This window comes from Tetrao urogallus, assembly GCF_951394365.1.
Source record: "Tetrao urogallus genome assembly, chromosome: 11".
Lineage (NCBI taxonomy): Eukaryota > Metazoa > Chordata > Aves > Galliformes > Phasianidae > Tetrao > Tetrao urogallus.
Window position 1 is genome coordinate 12,187,468 of NC_136824.1, and position 19,294 is coordinate 12,206,761.

Here is a 19,294-nt window from a genome sequence, read left to right on the forward strand (position 1 = left end):
TTTCTATTGTGACAATCAGAAATACTCTACCAGTGCAAATTAAGAGCTGTTTCTGCTATGCGTATGAGCTGAATCTTAAAATAAACCATCAGATATTAGTTAAAAAAAAGAAAAATTGACAGCTAAATTTAGTTTGAAAATGATGTTAACCATTTTCATTCAAGAGTACTCTTTACATAACTCCTCTTACATTACGAACAAGTTTTGTAGGATTAATTGTTCGTGATCTGTTACAAGAAACAAACAAACAAACAAGAAAACCACGAACAAAACTTTTGACCCTATTTATTCAACAAGTTATTTGACTATTTAGTTTGGAGTAATAAAATGACCCGATGTTCTGTTAATTAGTGAATGATATTAAAAACAGATGAAAACACACTCTAAATACAAAACATTAAGCCTCCCTATGGAGATCCTTAGATAAACAAGGGGTTATAGGATAATGTTCATGCTTTTTTTTTTTTCCCCCACCATCTCTTCCCTTTAAAAAAAATATTGTAGTTAAGCATTAGGATTATTTTCCATCTTTAATTATACTGCTTCCTAACACTCAGGTAAAGTACACGCTGGAATTCACAAACTAGTTCTGAAATAAATAGAAGATTCATACATTTCTGTCTGTTTTATACACTTATATTTTGTTGATTCACATTTAGAAGCTTTTAGGAAAAATCGCCATTCGAACAAGAAAATATCTTGACAATGTCAATTGGTTGAGGAATCTGGTGATGCTACTGGGCGTGAGGTCACAATAAATGTTTATTGGCAATTCGAAAGCTTATTGACATTGATCCTAAAAGCATCTACCAAGTTGTCTTAGCTCTCTGCAATAGGCATTTCATTTCAGTGAAAGCAGGTGGACATCTAAAGCTACAAACATAAAACACTATTTAGGACATATGGACAAGCTATTCTCTCTAACATAAGATGACAGAAAATGGAAGGAAGCCCATAAAAATAACTGAACTAGAGTGCTGGGAATAACATCTGATGATGGTTATTGAAAAGTAGATTAAGTTATTTACATTCTGAATGGTGTATTTGTTAAAGTTCCACAAGTGTTTTACAAAACTAGATTTATTGGCTACAGATAGGTATTGTCATTAATTATTATTATTATTTTTATAATAAACACATGAAGAGTTTAATAATGGCATCAGAAAGTAGGCTAACAGCAGCAATAACAAAGAATGGACTGCCTCTGAGCCATGTGGTCTAACTCAGAGTTCTCCCTGTTGTCATCACACAGGTCTTGCTTTTTTTTTTTTTTTTTTTGACAATTTTTGTTCAATGCAGTTTTATTTAAAGTTTGAAAGACAGTCCTGGGTTAATGTGATCACATTCTATATCCAAATATCAAGCTATTCAAGCCTTATTCCCCAACTGAATTTCAAATTATTACATTAAGAAGTCCTCCAATAATACAAAGGCTTCCTTCAGTTCTGCAAGTTAAGTGACAACTCTGTGTTGTACTACTAAGCATAACCCACAGATTTTGATAATTACCAATTTCAAAGGACAGTATAGAGATCTCCTCTTTTTCTAATTCACCCTTGCTAATTAAAAAAATTATTTTTGATATAGCCTACCTTCTGACTCTTCAGTGATGAATACACCAGCTTTCTTTCACTTACTTCCATTAGTAGCAATTAGGAAGATTACTTTTAACGGTCTTCTGAAAACTATTGTAGGGAGAAAGCTTTTCATGGTTTTAATAAGTTGATCTAGATTTTAAAATCTAGCTACTGTCCTTTTCATCACTGTCAAAGTGTGTGACTCTAAAACAGTTATGAACATTCAGACGCTCCACTTGACTTGTTTATAAGAATTAGCTGAATACGCTCTCCTTCTGCATCACTAGCAATAAGTTTAAGAAATCTATCTGAAGTATATCTGTACCAGTCAAGACAGACAAATTTATTTATAAAAAAATAAACATTTTCATGAAGTGTAAAAACTGAAACACAAAGCTAAAAGTGTTTTCATTGTCATAACATAGCTAACTCATTGTTTTAAATCTAAAACTAAGAAGTAGCAAGTACTTCATTTTTATCTGAAAATGGTGTCATCGTGCATCATTCCAAAAGCACCATCAACCATTTCAGCTAAAATGTTTCCTAGTCACAAAGTATCAAACAAAGCTTTATAAGTCTTTAAAAGTCCTATTTTAAACTTTCCCAATCCCAGTGTAAGAGTGTTGCCACCACCACCCAAACCAGCAAAACAACATTAGATGCTAAAGTTCAGTAGTGAGGCCAGATATCCCTCATTCAAAAAAAAATAAAACACAAAGCTTTTCACATCAATGACATTCATGCTAGCAATGAATTAGAATTCAGAATATTTTGCTTCTAGGAGAAGCTTGCATTCACTGAGAGTGTTCCCTTTGAGCCTTCACCTGTGAGCTTTTAAAGAAGCTTGGCTACAGACCAAAATGACACCACATTCATGAATCTCTTGAGTGTCATTTCTGACTGAAGCACAGCTTTCCATATCTAAGAAAGAACAGGGATTCAGGAAGGCTTTGAAATGGCAAGTTATGTTCTGTGCATAGAAACTATAAGATAAGAGATCCCTCATTTGCTGCTAAAGGTATTATAGCCAGGACACAAGCCATTGCAACAAACTGAAAAATCTTTCATTTCTTTTGACATGAAATCCCTTCCTGCTCTTGGAAGATTATTCTTTTACACTCCTCCTTCTCCCTTTACAAATCTTTACCAAATCACCTTAGCACCAGGACAGTATTTTTTTCCTGTGGGATTTGGGGGCTGCCTTCTCCATAGCCATGAAAGGCTGGATGTTGTGTTGTGGGACATGGTTTAGTGGGAGCTATTGGGAATAGGTGAACGATTGGACTGGATGATCTCTTAGGTCTTTTCCAACCTTGGTGATTCTAAATACATCAGTGTTACCTTAAAAAAGTTAAATGCATACACATTACAAAACTTTCACGGGAAGTAAAATTCAAATCTTACTTTATCTAGCTGCCTTTTCTCTAAAGGCACTTTCCCACTGGGATCCTCCTTAATCTAGGAAGACTATTCCACTTAAAATACACACGTCCATTAGCTGGCAGTGACTCTGTATTGTTTCAAATCCTCGTGTATATGTACTTTCTTTCGCGTTCCACTTTTCTTCACCAGAAGCACTTTTTTTTTTTTATGAGTTGTGTGCTAAAAATACATTTGACAAAAATGGTCCTGACGTTCATTTTACACAAAAGAAATAAACTGGCAAGCAGACTTTGGAAAGTAAACCAGACTCAAAAAATACTTAGGGGTCACTTTAATACCACTGAAAGAAATAGTTCTCAAAGTATGAGTGGTATCAACTTCTACACAAAAGCATGTCTGAAAGTATTAAATGCAATTCTTATATCCTTTTGGTCTTCTTTATCCACTGTACATATTTTTATATCAAACATAACATACAGCTAACAAACAGGCCTGAAATTTCCCAGTGCCTTCAAAGTGAATCAATAATGTAAACGTGAGTTAGCCTGATGAGAAATATCGGTCCCTTCCTTCCTACGCTACTTCTTCTCCATCCCCCATTGCACAAAAATAGAATTTAGTTAGACTTTGGGTGCAGGCGGTAGTGATTTTTCAAAGTATTGTCAAAAGAAAGATTCACTAAAACAAGCACTGCTTCTGATTTTGGAAGAGCAAGGTATAATTTCTAAGAATCCTGAGGATTTTGGTTTGTTTTTTTGTTTGTTTGTTTGTTTTTCTTAGCAGATTTAAATGTTGCTATTTTCACATATACGCTCTTAATAGACTACTAACACTGACCCAACAAAACAGAGCATTTAAAGTCCATGATAATATCTGCATCAAAGGAATGAGAATTCCACTTTAAAGAATAAACAATCCCTTATTAAATATAAGTACTGAAAAGAAATTGCTAATTAATCAAATACCGTCATCCTGTTTACGTGTATTCAAGGAAGACAATCTGTAAACAAAAGTTCATATATTTCACCATTCCACACGTTTTTAAGCAAAAAAACAACTAAATCATTAAAACTGCTCTTTACAGTCATTACAGACAGACTATATTTCTGAAATAGTACCAGAGTGTGAGACGAAACTATCATTATGCTCATTTCAATAAAATGGACGCTACAGTGAGGAAAGATGAGGCAACAGAATTTGCCAACCAAAATTTATTGGAGGCTAGGAATTTCCTGTCTCTTGATCATGACAGTTAACAGCATGTCAACAGAAGTTCAGAACTAATTTTTCTCAGAATCATGACCCCGCATTGGTCTCTCTCCAGGCTCATAAGAAAAGCACGGAAGTGTCATACAGCCGATTATAAGAAACCATCCATCCTCCTACCCCCTCTTTTACATTTTTGGTTCATGTATCTGGAAGAAATATTTTGACTGAAGCAAGATTATTACTCATAGGGATCTTAAAAATCCACTTGTTCTGAAAGGATAGCTCTACTCTATTCTCCATGATGTTCAGTCCCCAATAGCAGGAAGAAACAAATGTTACTGCCTTTGTGATGTCATTTGTTGTATTTGTCATTTTAAAAACAGAATATGGAATAGCTTAATAAATGGCTTCATCTTCATAGGTCCTTTTCTCTTCGATCTTTTAAATGAGATGAATTACAGATACAAGGGATGCTCTGAAAGTAACGCCTCCTATTTTATTAAGTTGGCCAACAACGTCAGAGGTGGATGTTGGTGATATGACAGTACAGGTTGAACCTACCCACCAATATTCCATTACATGTTATTGCTACGTGACAGATGGCAGCAGAGAGGCAGTCTGACAAAATGGCACCTGACATGAAAGCATAGATAAAGCAAAACATTTTTCCTCCGTGTGGAAAAAAGGCACCCATGGGCATTCATTAATGTTTCTTAACATTTCTGAAGACCAACCATTGAATGTGAGCACAGTGAGGTGGTGGGTGGTGCATTTCAGCAGTGGTGACAGTGAGTCACCTCCACTGGCACAGATTTTTATGAGTGCAGCATGCATGCTCTTGCTCATCACTAGTAAAAATGCATGGTTAACAGTTGAAAAAATAGTTCTAGAATTGGTTCTTTAAAATAGTATTATTGTTCTCTTTGTAATTGTTGCAGTTTTCACAAAAATAAATAGGAAGTCTAACTTTCAGAGCAAACTAGGTAGTATATATAAGAGAAACAACTATGTTCCAGGGACAGGTTTGCAGGCACAATCTTTGACAGTTTTGCAAAATAGGAAATGTGGAATTCTCATGGAATTGTCTCAAAGAAAAATACGTTCTAAAAATGCACAAAATGGTTGGCACAGTGCAAATTAAAGCATTAAATTCATTTCTAAATCCTCTGAGCCCTGGGCTGCTGGAGATAGTAGTCGATAGTAGTAAAAAAAAAAATTGCCTCCTTGAGATGTGCTTGGTGGACAGCAGCTTGATGATTGGCAGCACAAATAGAAGACAAACGAGAAAGCCTTCAATCTGCAGCTGATGCACAGGAAGAACATGGGGAGCTGAGTTTACAATAGAGAAAACATTACCAAGCTAATGGCACAGGCAATCATTTGACCACCATGCATCTCTGATAGCAGCAGGGCATCCATTTTCAGTTAAGTGTTAGAGTACCTTTTTGCTTTCTCTGACCACTGCAGGGGTAAAACAACCTATGCGTGAAACCCACTGACTGGTAATAAATTACTATATTGGATACTTTTTGTTTTCTTTCAGCAATGACTTTACTGTGTATTCCTGCTATCATTACCAATTAAAGTGGAGATTGCGTTAGCAAGCTATATCTAACTGTATATCAGTCCCTATGCTCCAATTGCTTTAGCAAGTATCACAGGGTCAAGAGGCTCCTTTGACCTTTATCATCTAAGTCTCTCTGACCACTCACTATTTGAAGCAATCTCAGCTGAACAGATGGACACTTTTGCAGATTCTATAAAGCTTAGAATGTAAAGATAAATGAAATTGTGTTTGGGGCTTTGAACAAGTTTATGAACATAAAATATTGCAAGCAAGTTTCACAAAAAAATCTCAGATTACAAATAGCGTTTCTTAAATTCATACTATGAATACAACACCTATCAACTACAAAATATTTGTAGCTTCAACATATAAAACTAAAGGCTTGATACAGCCTTCACAGATAGTTATCATGAAGTTACTACTAAATATATAAAGCTTAGTGGTTCATTAATGAAAATTTAATCCAGCATTTTTCTGTGACTAATATATACCAAATGTTCCAACAGATCATACAGTGGAGAAATACTAAAACAGATATTATAGAGCACTCAAATAGAGCTTGGAGTTTAATTTCAAATTTCCCTGATCTTAAGCATTCAAAAAGCTCTCTAAATCAGTACACAAAATTTAAGTCACACAACACTTAAAGTGAAAGCAAAGTTCATTGTGATGTCTGAAAAACTGGTAATAAGTATAAATTATATATAAATCTTGTTCATTAATGACATTGAATAATCTTTTCAGCTAAATTGCATCAGAAATCTGCATTGTTAAGTTCATAATCTTAAGTAACAAAGGTAATGCTCTCTTAACTGGATTCATTGTGGAAAAATTATTAAATTGGATGAAATTGAGGGGTTTTTGTTTGTTTGTTTGTTTTTTTACACTGCTTTTGTTTTCAGGAAAATAATCATTTAGGAAGTAAAGTTCTGACCTGCATGTTCTGCTAGAGTGTCATTTATGTTTTATACGAATACTGCCTTAAAACATTTTTCGTTCTTTTTTCAAGCACAATCTGAATTCAGTCAACAATTCAAAGCAGTCTCACTAATGATGAACCCTATAAATATGCAGCTTTTTTTTTTCTTAGCTTTGTTGAATCGATGAGAAATCCAGGATATGGGCAAAGATGCTTTTGGTCAAAAATGCTGCAAATTATAGGTGTGCAACTAAAATGGCTAAAACATACACCATTTCTAAAAGCCTGCCCAGGGATGAAGGATGAAAATCATCAGTTGCTCTTTCACCTCCATATTAACAGGCAAGAAGCACCTTCTATCCCAACAGAACTCCTACAGATACATACACACTCCCATGCCTACCCTGCTTAAGGATCCCTTCAATTTAGGGAATACAAACAGTTTATCACTAGAATTTTCTATAGTCTCCTAAAGCTGGCACAGACAGGCTGGAACTACCTACTCCAAAGCAATGCTGTCTTTATGCACAGAGGATCACACAAACCAGAGGCATTACTATATTGGTCAAACAGGATCCTCTTGAGAAGGACATACATAATTTTCAATATCATTTATCCTTTTAGTACCTTTAACAAAGCCTCTCAGATTTTTATTGTAGAAAGAATGTCAAAATGAACTGAGGACCCTCCACTTCAAAATCAGACCCACCTTCTACATTGACAGTCCGTGAGCCATGAAAATTTTAGATGGTAGGAAAGTATGAGATTCTTTTTTTAAAGGAAGACATTAGTATTTGCACATACATAAATTATGTCAGCATCTTAACATACCAATGTAGAAGTAAATTTTCTAACAAAAAATGATGCAACTCTAGAAACATATAGATTTCAGAGATGGGTGGCAGTGAAAACTTCCTCAGCATTACTCAGCACTTAGGAAGGAAAGCTGTAACATGGAACATCCATTGTTCCTACATAATCGACTGGACAAACAATGCCATTGTAATCTACAGACATGATGCTTGCACCTGGGAATTATTGTACTGAATCATTTACTGGATGAATGCACACCCAAATATTTGTGAGAATAAAGCTGAACAGAGAAACCACTAACATAACTAAAGGAGATTAAAACATGGGAATATTGCTTTGTTCCAAGAAGGACACACGTATGTAAAAATTAAGCTACCAATATATTGCTAGCTGCTGACTCCAACTGGGATAGTGTCTTTGCCCTGGGATTCTCTGATAAAACTTACCTACATGGAACTGCTAGATCAAATTCTAAGCAAACGAACACTGGTTCACATTAATACCAACACTAGTAATTTTGCAGTTAAGTTTTAAGTAGTATAATGCAGTCTAGCCTTGAAAATGTCATTCTTAAAAGCATATGAAACTACAGACTGGAGTTTAAGATTCTATAGGGAGGTATCAGAATAGCAGCTACATCCCTATACCCTGTATTGAAAAATAAATATTGAGACATACCTGGTTTGTTGATTCATCTTTCTCAGAACTATTGAAAGAACAGAACCTGGCTATCCAAACAAATTTAGGTTTGAGGATCAAAATGTAGAAAAACAATAGAAAAACGGAAATGTATGCACAGTTGTTGCTGCTTTGTTGTCTCTGTTGTTTTAAAATTGAACCACAATTTAGTACTTAATTCTCCAATAATTAACAGAAATGAACTAGTTATCAGAAGGAAACTGGAAGACAGTGAGTCTTTTCTTGCTGAGTAAAATTTGGTGCTGGTTTCAGAAGTCATTTTGCAAGGCCTAGTTCCATCATTACATTTAAACTCTCAATATATTTCTAAAGAAGTTACCACTGTTTTTAATAGACAAAGGAGTACACCTCAGCAAAGGCCTGCCTGTGCTGCTCGCTATCTGTACCTGTACGAGTAAAATATGCTACAATATCACAAAGGTAGCCTTTCCTTTTATTCTGATTTGTGGCAATGAGTGGAGAAAACACCAAAATCAACGAATTCATAACTTGGTAGAGGGGTTCATAAAACTGCAGTAACTTTCAGCAATGCTGGCACGTGGTCCAAGCTATCACTCTCTCAGGACCGTGATGCCCTTTGACTGTCACCTATTTGATCTAATAATTCTGAAGTGATTCCTTCATTGTGGTTATGTTGTCACATTGGCCCCATTGCGTGTTTCACAGGAAACATGGTGCTGAAATGCTTTGCATCTGCATCACGGGAAATCCATATATAGACCTTTGTTTCTTTGCTCATTTTACTATTGCATTTAAATAACTTACTATCATGTATATATATACACACACACACACATACATATACATATATATAAATAGCTTCTGAACACAAATCTATATATAAAAAAAAGAAATAACCTGACAGAAGAACAAAAAATTACCCTTTTCCTGTTACTGACATTCTCCCACTTGGTGTTAATAGTTTAAATTAAAGTGATCAAAAATCTGTATCTCTTATACTACTCTAGACATCAAACTGAAATAAATGGAATACACACCTAAGGTTCCACAGTTTACAGTATCTGATTTCTATTTGAAAAGTAATATTTTGTATTTATGTTTATATCTCACGTCCATTATTCTATCAGACTTCACACTGGTAAAATTTACCTTGTCATGATTTTTCCAGTTTCCCAATAATTAAATTGCACTTAATAACTTACTAAAACAAACGACTGCTGTTGTTCCAGTTCACTTATGTCTTGCTTATTCTAGGCAACATAAAGTAGTTTATTATTTATCATTTCTGTACATTCTATTGCACATTGATTTAAGTAATTCTATAAAAATACTAACTTCCTACTGAGGAAATACTTTTGTTTCATAGGCATCCTGCTTACACGTATTTTGTTTAAAACAATATATATGCTATCACATACGTGAATGGGAAGCTCTGCAGAACAAATATTAGGTATGTCAACATAACGAATTTAAAATGTGCTTTAGTACTGTTACAGTAACTGGTACTTTACTCCAGTTACATTTTCTTCTAACAGCTGCATAAGCCCAATGACTTCTTATGAATCTTGTGTTGACACTTCAGAAATTTTGACTTTCTGCACCATTCTCTAATGGTTATGTGCTCAAAGATTTGTACTTTAAGGAAATGTCAAGTGAAATATATCAAGCAGTAAATATTTCCATAAATTTTCCTATAAAAATGTATTTCTTCCCCTTCATTATCTTTCTCATCTCACACAGCTATGAAAATTATCTTAAAATTATTTTTTCTAATCTAGCTCTTCAGTAGTATAATTCAGCAGATCAAAGATTTCAATGGAATTTGACTTAGCAGTGATCGCTCAAATTGTAGAAGCCTCTCTTCTTCCTATATCTTTACATAAAGGAAGCTCTAATTACATTATTTAACCATGCACTAAAAATAGCAATGCATGATAACAGATTTATATCCAAATTACTCCAACTAGCAGCTGGAAAATTTTCTAATGTGAAATGTTTGTGGAACATCAGGAAAACGGATTCCATTCAATTTTTATGTGAAGATTTAATTGTTTCACATAAAGCAAGGTATTTAAAAAAAATTTTTTTTAAATACTCAGTTTCATTTTCAAGAATAACTGATTTAAAGGTATAATAACAGCCAGTTCCATACAAACACCACAAGCACACAATCCAGTATGTAGTCTATTGTAATTAAGACCAGAAGATTCAATACCTATTGCTACTGGCCAGGTATCATAGCAACCTTATGTCATTGAATACTACTGGAAAACTGTTCAGCAGCAGCAAGACTATGCTTCAGGAAAATCTACAATGGCACTACAGATTGTCAACATCTGTGGGGGTTGTTACAGAATGAACAAAAAAGAAATCCTTTAAAAAACCAACAAAGCAACAATAACAACAAAGAAAAACAACCGAAAAATGATAGGGATATGGTAGGATCATTAAAAGTAATATCAAGAAGGAAAGACTGTCTTTGTCATTAGTTATATAACTTATGCATCAACATCCTAATATCTATCCACATAAGCTGGAGTTAAAATAACACTGTTACCGCATTGCATGCGTAAATCCACAAAGTATTTTCTCTCTTTTTTTTTTTTTGGCTCATTATTTATCACTAATGTTAATTTGAAATCACAACAGAATCTTAAAATAATATTTAAACTCCCAAAAATGAATTCTAGATAGTCTTCTATAAATCTGCAAAAAAAGAAAAAACAGGTTACTATGAACAAGAACCCAATATTGATTTTTCTGCGGTGCAGTAAAGCATCTCCATTCTATTTGGCTGCTGTCAAAGCCACTCTTTAACAGCTGGAGTCAAATTGCACTATTTACAGCAAGAACCCTTGTCAAGTGGACCATAAGTAGTCTAACAATACGCTATTCAAATGGCACTTTGCCGCACAAATTGCTGACTTGATGAATACCCTATGTCAATGACTAAGGCCAATATAAAAGTTTCATTTTTATGAGAGATTTTTACATTCACATACTAAGTACAGCTTTCTTGAAGAACTATTAAACTATATATTTTGGGTCTTCTGACATTGAAAATAATTAAAATCTGTTTAAATATACCTAGGGTATTTGACAATACTAATATGGATCTTGCCTTAACTGCATTTGTCACACTCATCTGTTATTGGTACTCCCACTGGCACGTGCACCACAATAAGAGAATTAAAATGGTCAAAACACCATGAAATCAAAGCATTCTGCCTTTGTATCTGTGATTCACATGATGACAAATGTTTTGAAATAAAGCCTTTGAAGCTGGTCTGCTATGTGAGGATATTTTTCTTAGGATGGAAGAAAGAGACCATTGTCTTGCAGATGGGTTTTTTGTCTCAAATATATTATTAATGATAAAAAAAAAATGCAATAAATATTAATCTTGCCTATGAAGTTCATGTGGATCACTGTACAAAGTAAGTATTTCTTACAAACATAATGCTGACCTGACAGAATAGATGGAATCCTAACATTTTCTGTTACATAAGTCTTTGAAACTGAATTTTTATGCAGACTGAAGTGGAATTTGTTTGTTTTTGGTAAAATTGGAGTGTTATTATCAATTTAGCGTGTTAATTTCCTATTATACAATTTGTCAGAGAAGCAAATGGATAATGAAATATTGATTGTATACGTGCATATTAAAGCATCTCAGATTTTCATGATAGTTTAATCTGAGAGGACGTTGTATACAATATGGCATGAAGGCATTGAACTCACTTATATCCATGGAACTTCCACTAGCTTCATGAAATCAGATTTCAAGGATATATTTAAAGATGTTAAAATGCTGTGGTTCAAAAAAGTCAATACAAACACTTGGAAAAAAACTGAAAAAAGTTTCCAGATCAAGAACTATAAAAAAATGTATTTTTCTTAAGAAGCCCTTGATTTGGACTTCATAACAAAACAGCTTCAACTATAAGAAGCCACATGGTCCCTTTGTGCAGTCCATACCAGGTTTCTAGAATAACATTATGCAGACTTCCATTGTTCACTTAATTGTTATGCTCAAGTTGGCTACCTCCTATACATTTGGCCACCAGCATCTCCCACACTAATCTACAGAATCTGGTCTAACGGGGTTGGAGGTGAGATGAAATGCTGGATGCAAATAGTGGCAGAGTTTGATGAATGCTGTTTCTCCAAGTACAGACATTTCTTTGTTAGGGAATTAGACTAACATGACTGTAAGGACAAAAAAGAGAAGGTGAAAGAAAAAAAAAAGTATGTTGTCAATCATAGGGAAGTTTAAGAGCCATCAATAATATTTTCTAAGGAGTTTTCATTAGGGCAAGATAACTAATGAACAAAGTTGAAAGATGAAAATAGAATATTTCATTGCAAATTCAGAGCAGTCAAGACACATGCCTGATCAAGAAGAGTGCTATAAATTATTACAACTCTGTCACCTCTTGTGACATTACTTCAAATTTAAAATCATGGTAATCCACAAAGTACATTAAACTCCTCACTTCACAATTTGCCAAAAACTACTTTCCCATATTCCATGAACAGCACATTCTTTTTCTTAAACACTTTGTTAAACTCATGCAATTTGAAAATTGAAATATAATATGTACAGCCAAAACACTGCTCCAAAGTCATCTATTATAACTTTGTTATTTCTCTTTGAAAAAGCTAGAAGAAATTATTCCTTTAACTAAAGTAACAGTGAGATCAGATTCTGTGTCAATGGCCAACTAGCACACCATCTGCCCCACAACATGCTCAGCAGGATTATGCTTTAATAAGACTTTTCAGAAAATGGGATCAAAAAGAACTTTAGAAATCAGACTAAGATTAGTAAAAGGTCAAAGAGAAATATAAAGAGTTGAACAATTATAAACTCAAAGGCATATTTAAATTGTAAGGACAATTAGGAAAAAGACCAGAAGAGAAAGTTTACAATAAGGACTTGGATTAAGCCATCCCTTATCAAACTGATTTTTGGAAAATCTAGTATTTTGTTTAACGCTATTTAAAGAAGGAAAAAGCCAGAAACCATTCAGAAAGCTGTTTCCACATATGAGTCGAAGTAAAGCATTTCTCATCTTCCCATGTTTATGAGCAGGTATTTTTGATCTACATTCAATGGCTTCATCTATTTTACTGCAGGGAAAAGCCATCCTGAAAAACTAGTAACTAAGAAGGACTACATTTGAACAAGCAAAGTTGAAGTCCCATTCTTAAGATTCTTTTGTATCAAGAGTTCAGTTAAATATACTTAATTCCTGGTATACAAACTAAGTGTCAGAAACGGTACCAACTTTCGTCTTTCAGTCTGAATAAGGGTTATACATATCATATTTGAGACTGCAACAAAACCAAGGTTGTATTAAAATCTGGTTTTACATTGAGCAAACACAGCCTTTTAAAATATCTACAATAACAATTAAAAATATACGTATTTAAGCAATAAATAAAAAATTACTATTGCACTTTCAACTTTGTCATTTTCTAGTATCTCTTATTAGTTTTCTCAGATTTAACGGTACATTAGTAGTAGCTACAGTAAGGTGTTTCCATCTATTGCTTAAAAACAACAACAAAACACAATAGTGTAACTTTTCTATCTGTAGCAATTATTTAGTTTAATGATATCAGTGAAAAATTGTGAGAGAAAGCTAGGTATTTTTCCTGTCCAGATCACTCCTGAAGACTGATATATATATTTGTGGCCCAATATCTCACACAATGAACTTTCTTTTTTTTTTTTTTAAGCAATAAAGTGCCAAGTTAATGGCACCAACATCAATGAAAGGCACTTTCACTCTGTTCTCCATAGTTAACAAAACAAACACCAAGTAAAAGCTACCATTGGATAACAAAAGAAATCGGCCTCTGTAGAAGAGCAGAAAAGACATATGAGACTTTTCCCAAGACTCATCCACCTGAACTGGCACATGCAATAGCTCTGGTGACTCATAGATGCAGTCTTAATTTAGGTTTGTAAGGAGATACGCTCAAACTGCGCTCAGCAATTTGTTCTACGTAATAGTACTGAACAAATAGGAGCAAGGCTTTACAAACTTAAAATCAAGGCTACACAACACAAATGCAGGACTACACAGGGAAGGTGAAAAGTTAAAGAACTTGGATCACAATTATTCGCTCATACATTAATTTTCATTCTTACCTTATCTGAAGATTTTTCTGTCTGAGTAAGATTGTAGGAGATCATACCACGCTTATAAGAGCTGGAGGATTTGTATTGAACATTTTTATTTCTTCTAGACTCCTGAGATACAGGATGTAGAGAATCTGCCACTAAGTATTCTGACTCCTCAATGGAAGAAAGGATTGCTTTTGCTACTTCACCTGTTTCATGCCGTTCCAGAGTGCCTAGAGAAACACAAGTTGTAATTTTTTAAGAACTACAGTCTTTCACAAGGTAATTTATATTAGTATATTTCACAGGAGTATGCAAGTCATGAAACTACACTTACAGATTAGCCAACTAAATCCTTACTCTCTAGATCTTAGAAAAGTAGGTTCTATTTCACTGTATTACTACATTAAAAAAAAACTAAAAACTTCTTTAGATGTTACTGCAGCAAATATCTTAAACTTCAGGAAACGTAGGATATTCTGTATATTGTAAGAAGCTAGATGCACTTTTCAAAAGGAGAAAAGGAATTTTAGAATACGACTTGCTCAAAACTGTCATTTGTCTTCTTCCCTCAAGCCTTTGCTATGTACATAATTAACAGTACAAACAGTAATACTTATGTAATATTTTAGTGCTGTCCTCTAGCGTTCTAAATTACAAACAGCAAGGGAAAGCTCAATTTTTTCCCTCTGAAACATTTTAAACAGTATAAACACAAATACAGCACAACTAGATTAAAATCCCAGAATACGAATACAAGTTTTAAAGGATTGTTTCCTCACTTGTGTGGATATAAAGAATCTGATTCCTTTAAGCATCATATCCATATTATAAATAGATTTAAGTGCTATTTCTCTAATTAGAAGAATTTGTCTCTGTTCTTCTCCAGATATTTCCTCAGTTTTACTTTTCATTCTTACCATACTTCCCCTATTCCTCCCAGTGAGTGAATCAGAAAAAAAGGTAGCATATGCTGAATGACAGCTCCTTATTTTAGGCTTCTTTTATTGCAGCCAATGAAAAAGAAAAAATCATAGGGCCTAAAACCAATTAACTTCTGACAGGTGATTTAATTCTCTTTACTTCCTTCTTGCTGTATTTTTCCACACTTCATATGATTTCCTAGGTTAGTGCAAGGGAATTAAATGCTACCAAGCCAGCCATGGGGCAGGAGGCTGACATTACTAAATAGAGCAAGATTGTTTAATTTTGTTTGAAGACAGCAGAACATCTCTTCCACGGTCCTGGACTGTTCATGGGTCAGTCAGGTAGCCTGAAAGCCACACAGATTTGCCCTGATTCCCTTTGCTTTAGGTTACATGCACAATTAGAGTTTTCTTTCTTCTTCTTTACACATTGTACAGTGAGCTCCCAAGAATGTAATGAGGTTCAACGAGGCCAAACACAAGGTGTTGCACATAGATCAGAGCAGTCCCAGATACGTGGACAGACTGGGATAAGAGTCCATTGAGAGCAGCCCTGTGGAGGAAGATTTCAGTGTCCTCTCAGAGGTAAAACTCAGCATGAGGCAGCAGTGTGCACTTGCAGTCTGAAAGCCAACAGTGTCCTGGCTGTGTCAAAGCAGGGGTGGCATCAGGGAAGGAAGGGGACTGTTTCCCTGTGCTCTGCCCTCTTGAGGCCTCTGTGTCCAGGTCTGCAGCCTTCAAAACAAGAAGGATGTGGAACTGTTGAAGTAGATCTAGAGAGCCACAGAGATGATCAGAGGGTTGAAGCATCTCCCTTTTGAAGAAAGGTAGAGAGAGCTGGGCTTCTTCAGCTTAGACTTCAGCTTTCCAGTACGTGAGGAAAGCTCATAAACATGAGGAGAACTGGTTTTCTACATGGTCTAACAAAAATAGGACAAGAGGAAACAGCTTTCAACTAAAAGAGGAGAGATTTGTTAGATGTTGGGCAGAAATTCTTTACTCAAAGGTGATTGGGCATTGGCAAAGGCTGTTCAGAGGACTGTAGATGCCCCATCCTTGGAAGCATTCAGAGCCAAGTTGGTTTCAGAGCCTGGGCAGCCTGATCTACTGGGTAACAACTCTGCCCATGGCAAGGGGATTGTAACTAGATCTTTAACATTTCTTCTAACCTAGCACTCCATAATACCTTCTCAGTCCAACCCTAGCCCTAGATATGGCCTTGCTGAAAGATTCCCCACGTATTTTTCATAACACTCTAGAAACATCAGTCTGAAGATTGCAGAACATTTAACTATAAACAATTGAAACAGTTATTCATGACACAAGGAAGCACGTATGTTAGTTACCAGTTCAATAAATACAGCTTTAATGTTAAGTATCAAACTAATCTTGAATAGTTTTAAATCACTCCAAAAATAGTGTGGTTTTTGTATCTTTTGTAGTTTCCATGTAAATAAGTGGAAACTACAAAAGATACAAAAAACACAGTAACACTGTTTGACAGAACACATCAGTCACAAAACATTTCTCAACAGACACCGCTGTTATCTATGCATTTTTACCAGTGATTACTGCATAGAGCCAGCATGCCATGCTCATAAATATCTGTATGGCCATCCAGAACGTTGTTTGACTTTCATGTTATTGTCACCACTGCTGAAATGCACCACCCATCACCTCACATCCACAAGTTGGTCTCCAGAAACATTCAGCAAACTTTGATGAATGTCAGTGGGTGCTATTTTACTATATGAAGGAATTCAGTTTCACCCCTTTGCTTCACCTGCACTTCTGTATCAGGCACCATTTAGTCAGATTGCCTCTCTGCTGCCATCTGTCACATGCCAACAAAATGTAACAGCATACCAGTGCAAAGTTTCAACCTCTACTGCCATACCACCATCACCTGCCTCTGATGTCGTGGGCCAACATAATAAAATAGGAGGCATTACTTTTGGAATAGCCCTAATGTTTTAAACAAGCTCTTATATACCATGTATTTCCTATAGGAATTAAACTGTAATTACTCAATTCCTATAAATAAATGAAATAAAACATGGGAAAGATATAAAAGTATTAAATATCTACTATATCCTGAAATGTTTTTTCTCTTAAGTTTGAATTCTTTGTAGCCTCAAGTAATACAACATGAATTTCCCTTTTCACTGCTACTCAAAAAAAAAACAACCATGTAACACTGAAGTTCTAACAGTAACACCTGCTAAAAAATATTGGACTGGGATTGAGGGATCTCATACCACACTTTGTGTGTATAAAACTTCTTTATCAGAAATTATTTCTCTGAAACTCACCCATCTCTGTTAACTGTAGCATCACTTCAGTTATTTATGTGACCAAGAGCCTCTATACTCAGGGCAGAAAAAAGCAACGCAACTGACTCTTTGTCCACTACAACTCAGTTGAGTGCCATAGATTATTCTGTAATGTCACAGAGGAAAAAAAAAAAAAAAAAAAAAAAAAAGAGGTTTGATTCCTTTTAATATCTCATTTTATTCAACTGCCTCAGGATTTGCAGCCAGAGACAGAGGTTGTTACAAAAGTGAATATTAACTGTAAGGAAAGCAACATTTCTAAGATCTTTGAAGTCAGACCGCCTATGAGTACTTAAAAAAAAAAAAAAAAAAAAACCACACACACACAAAAAACCCTACCAGTTGCAAAGCTTCCAGCATTATAATATTTAAATATTTCAGGAGCAAAACTTACATACATAAGTACACACAGGATCAAGGAAGGATTATGGAATCTGTACTAGACTTGCATGAGTAAATATGCTTGAAAGTATTAGCGTATTTAGAAATAATACAGTTATTCATTTAATATTATTTTGGCCTCTGTAAGCATGCAAACAACTTCCTGCAATGTTCAGACCACAAGACGACCAAACCCAACATAAAAATAGTTCTCTCAAGTGTAGAGAGCTAGGCTTGCTCTGCTATCTGCTTCTAGAAGTCTCACATCTTCCTGCGTTTTCTATATTGCTTTTATCTGTGCAATTCACTAAATATTAAATACTTTGAAATAACAGTAAATCTGTAAGGTTTAGATTGTGATAAATAAATCCTCAGTAAATAAAAAGAATTTTCAGGGCCTGGTATTAAATTTAATAAATAATATGTAAAATCATGCCTCAGAGCTTCAAATACGCAAAACAGGCTTTTGCTAGCTGCTGGTGAACCTGAATATACCACACCACACACAGTCAAAGGAATACAGTAGCTAACTGGTTTATTCTAGAAACAGACTTTAGAGAAATGTTCTCCAGATATGAAGGAAAAGGAAGTTGAAGAGCAAGGTGGTAGGAAAGAGTATAAGTGACACAAGTCCCAAACTTGTATTTTAAATAAAGAAAACCTAGAAATTTTATATTGGGAAGTATAAAATGACAATGGATGAAAGAGAAAAGATAGTGTTTTCTGCATAGCAGCATCACTACTGCTGTGACCCCATAATGCACACACAAAATACAGGAAAAGTCTCTCTCAGACTGTGACCATGGCAACCAAGTCTCCTGAACAGACAAGAGTGGAGTATTTCATCCTCCTGGGCAGCTTTGGACCACTAGATGTGACTAGCTAGAGACTATTACAACATCTTATTCTTCTTCTGGACCAAGTAGTACAAATTGGGTCTCTGGGTGTTAGTGCTATCTGTGCAGTTCTCTGGATTCTGCTCTTACTGAATAATGCATTTTTGCTGGGGAGGTCATGCATATTATGCTGCCGCAAGACGAGGCTTTCACTGGCATCACATGACCTGCCATATCATCAGGCTCCACTGCTTTCTGTTCGCTGTCACAGCTCAAGTATTGAAAAGACATTCTCAGTATTGCAGTGCTACTGTGACCTAGTGACTCAACTGAGTCTCATAGCATAAGTAATCTGTGTGCATGAAAAATGGTTTTAGAATTGATTTTATTCTAAAAGAACACGTAGTCAAGAATGAACCTTTTTCTTTAAATTTACTAATGTCCAAAACAAAGAACATCTCACATTTCAGACCAAGTATCACCTGCCAAGTATTAGCTGTTTCTCAGTGTTTTATTTTCTGTCAAGATACTCCTTTCACAGAATCACAATGACACCT

At 35.0% G+C, this 19,294-nt stretch overlaps 1 protein-coding gene across 1 annotated transcript in view; it reads right to left on the reverse strand.

Moving 5' to 3' along the window:
* Window positions 1–19,294, reverse strand: part of WDR72 (WD repeat domain 72) — a gene marked incomplete at both ends in the record, with an annotated part of 95,962 nt that overhangs the window by 52,848 nt on the left and 23,820 nt on the right. Inside the window, one exon of the mRNA XM_079540737.1 lies at window positions 14,289–14,494. Coding sequence (XP_079396863.1) covers window positions 14,289–14,494 — 206 coding nt within the window. The remainder of the gene's footprint in view (window positions 1–14,288; window positions 14,495–19,294) is intronic.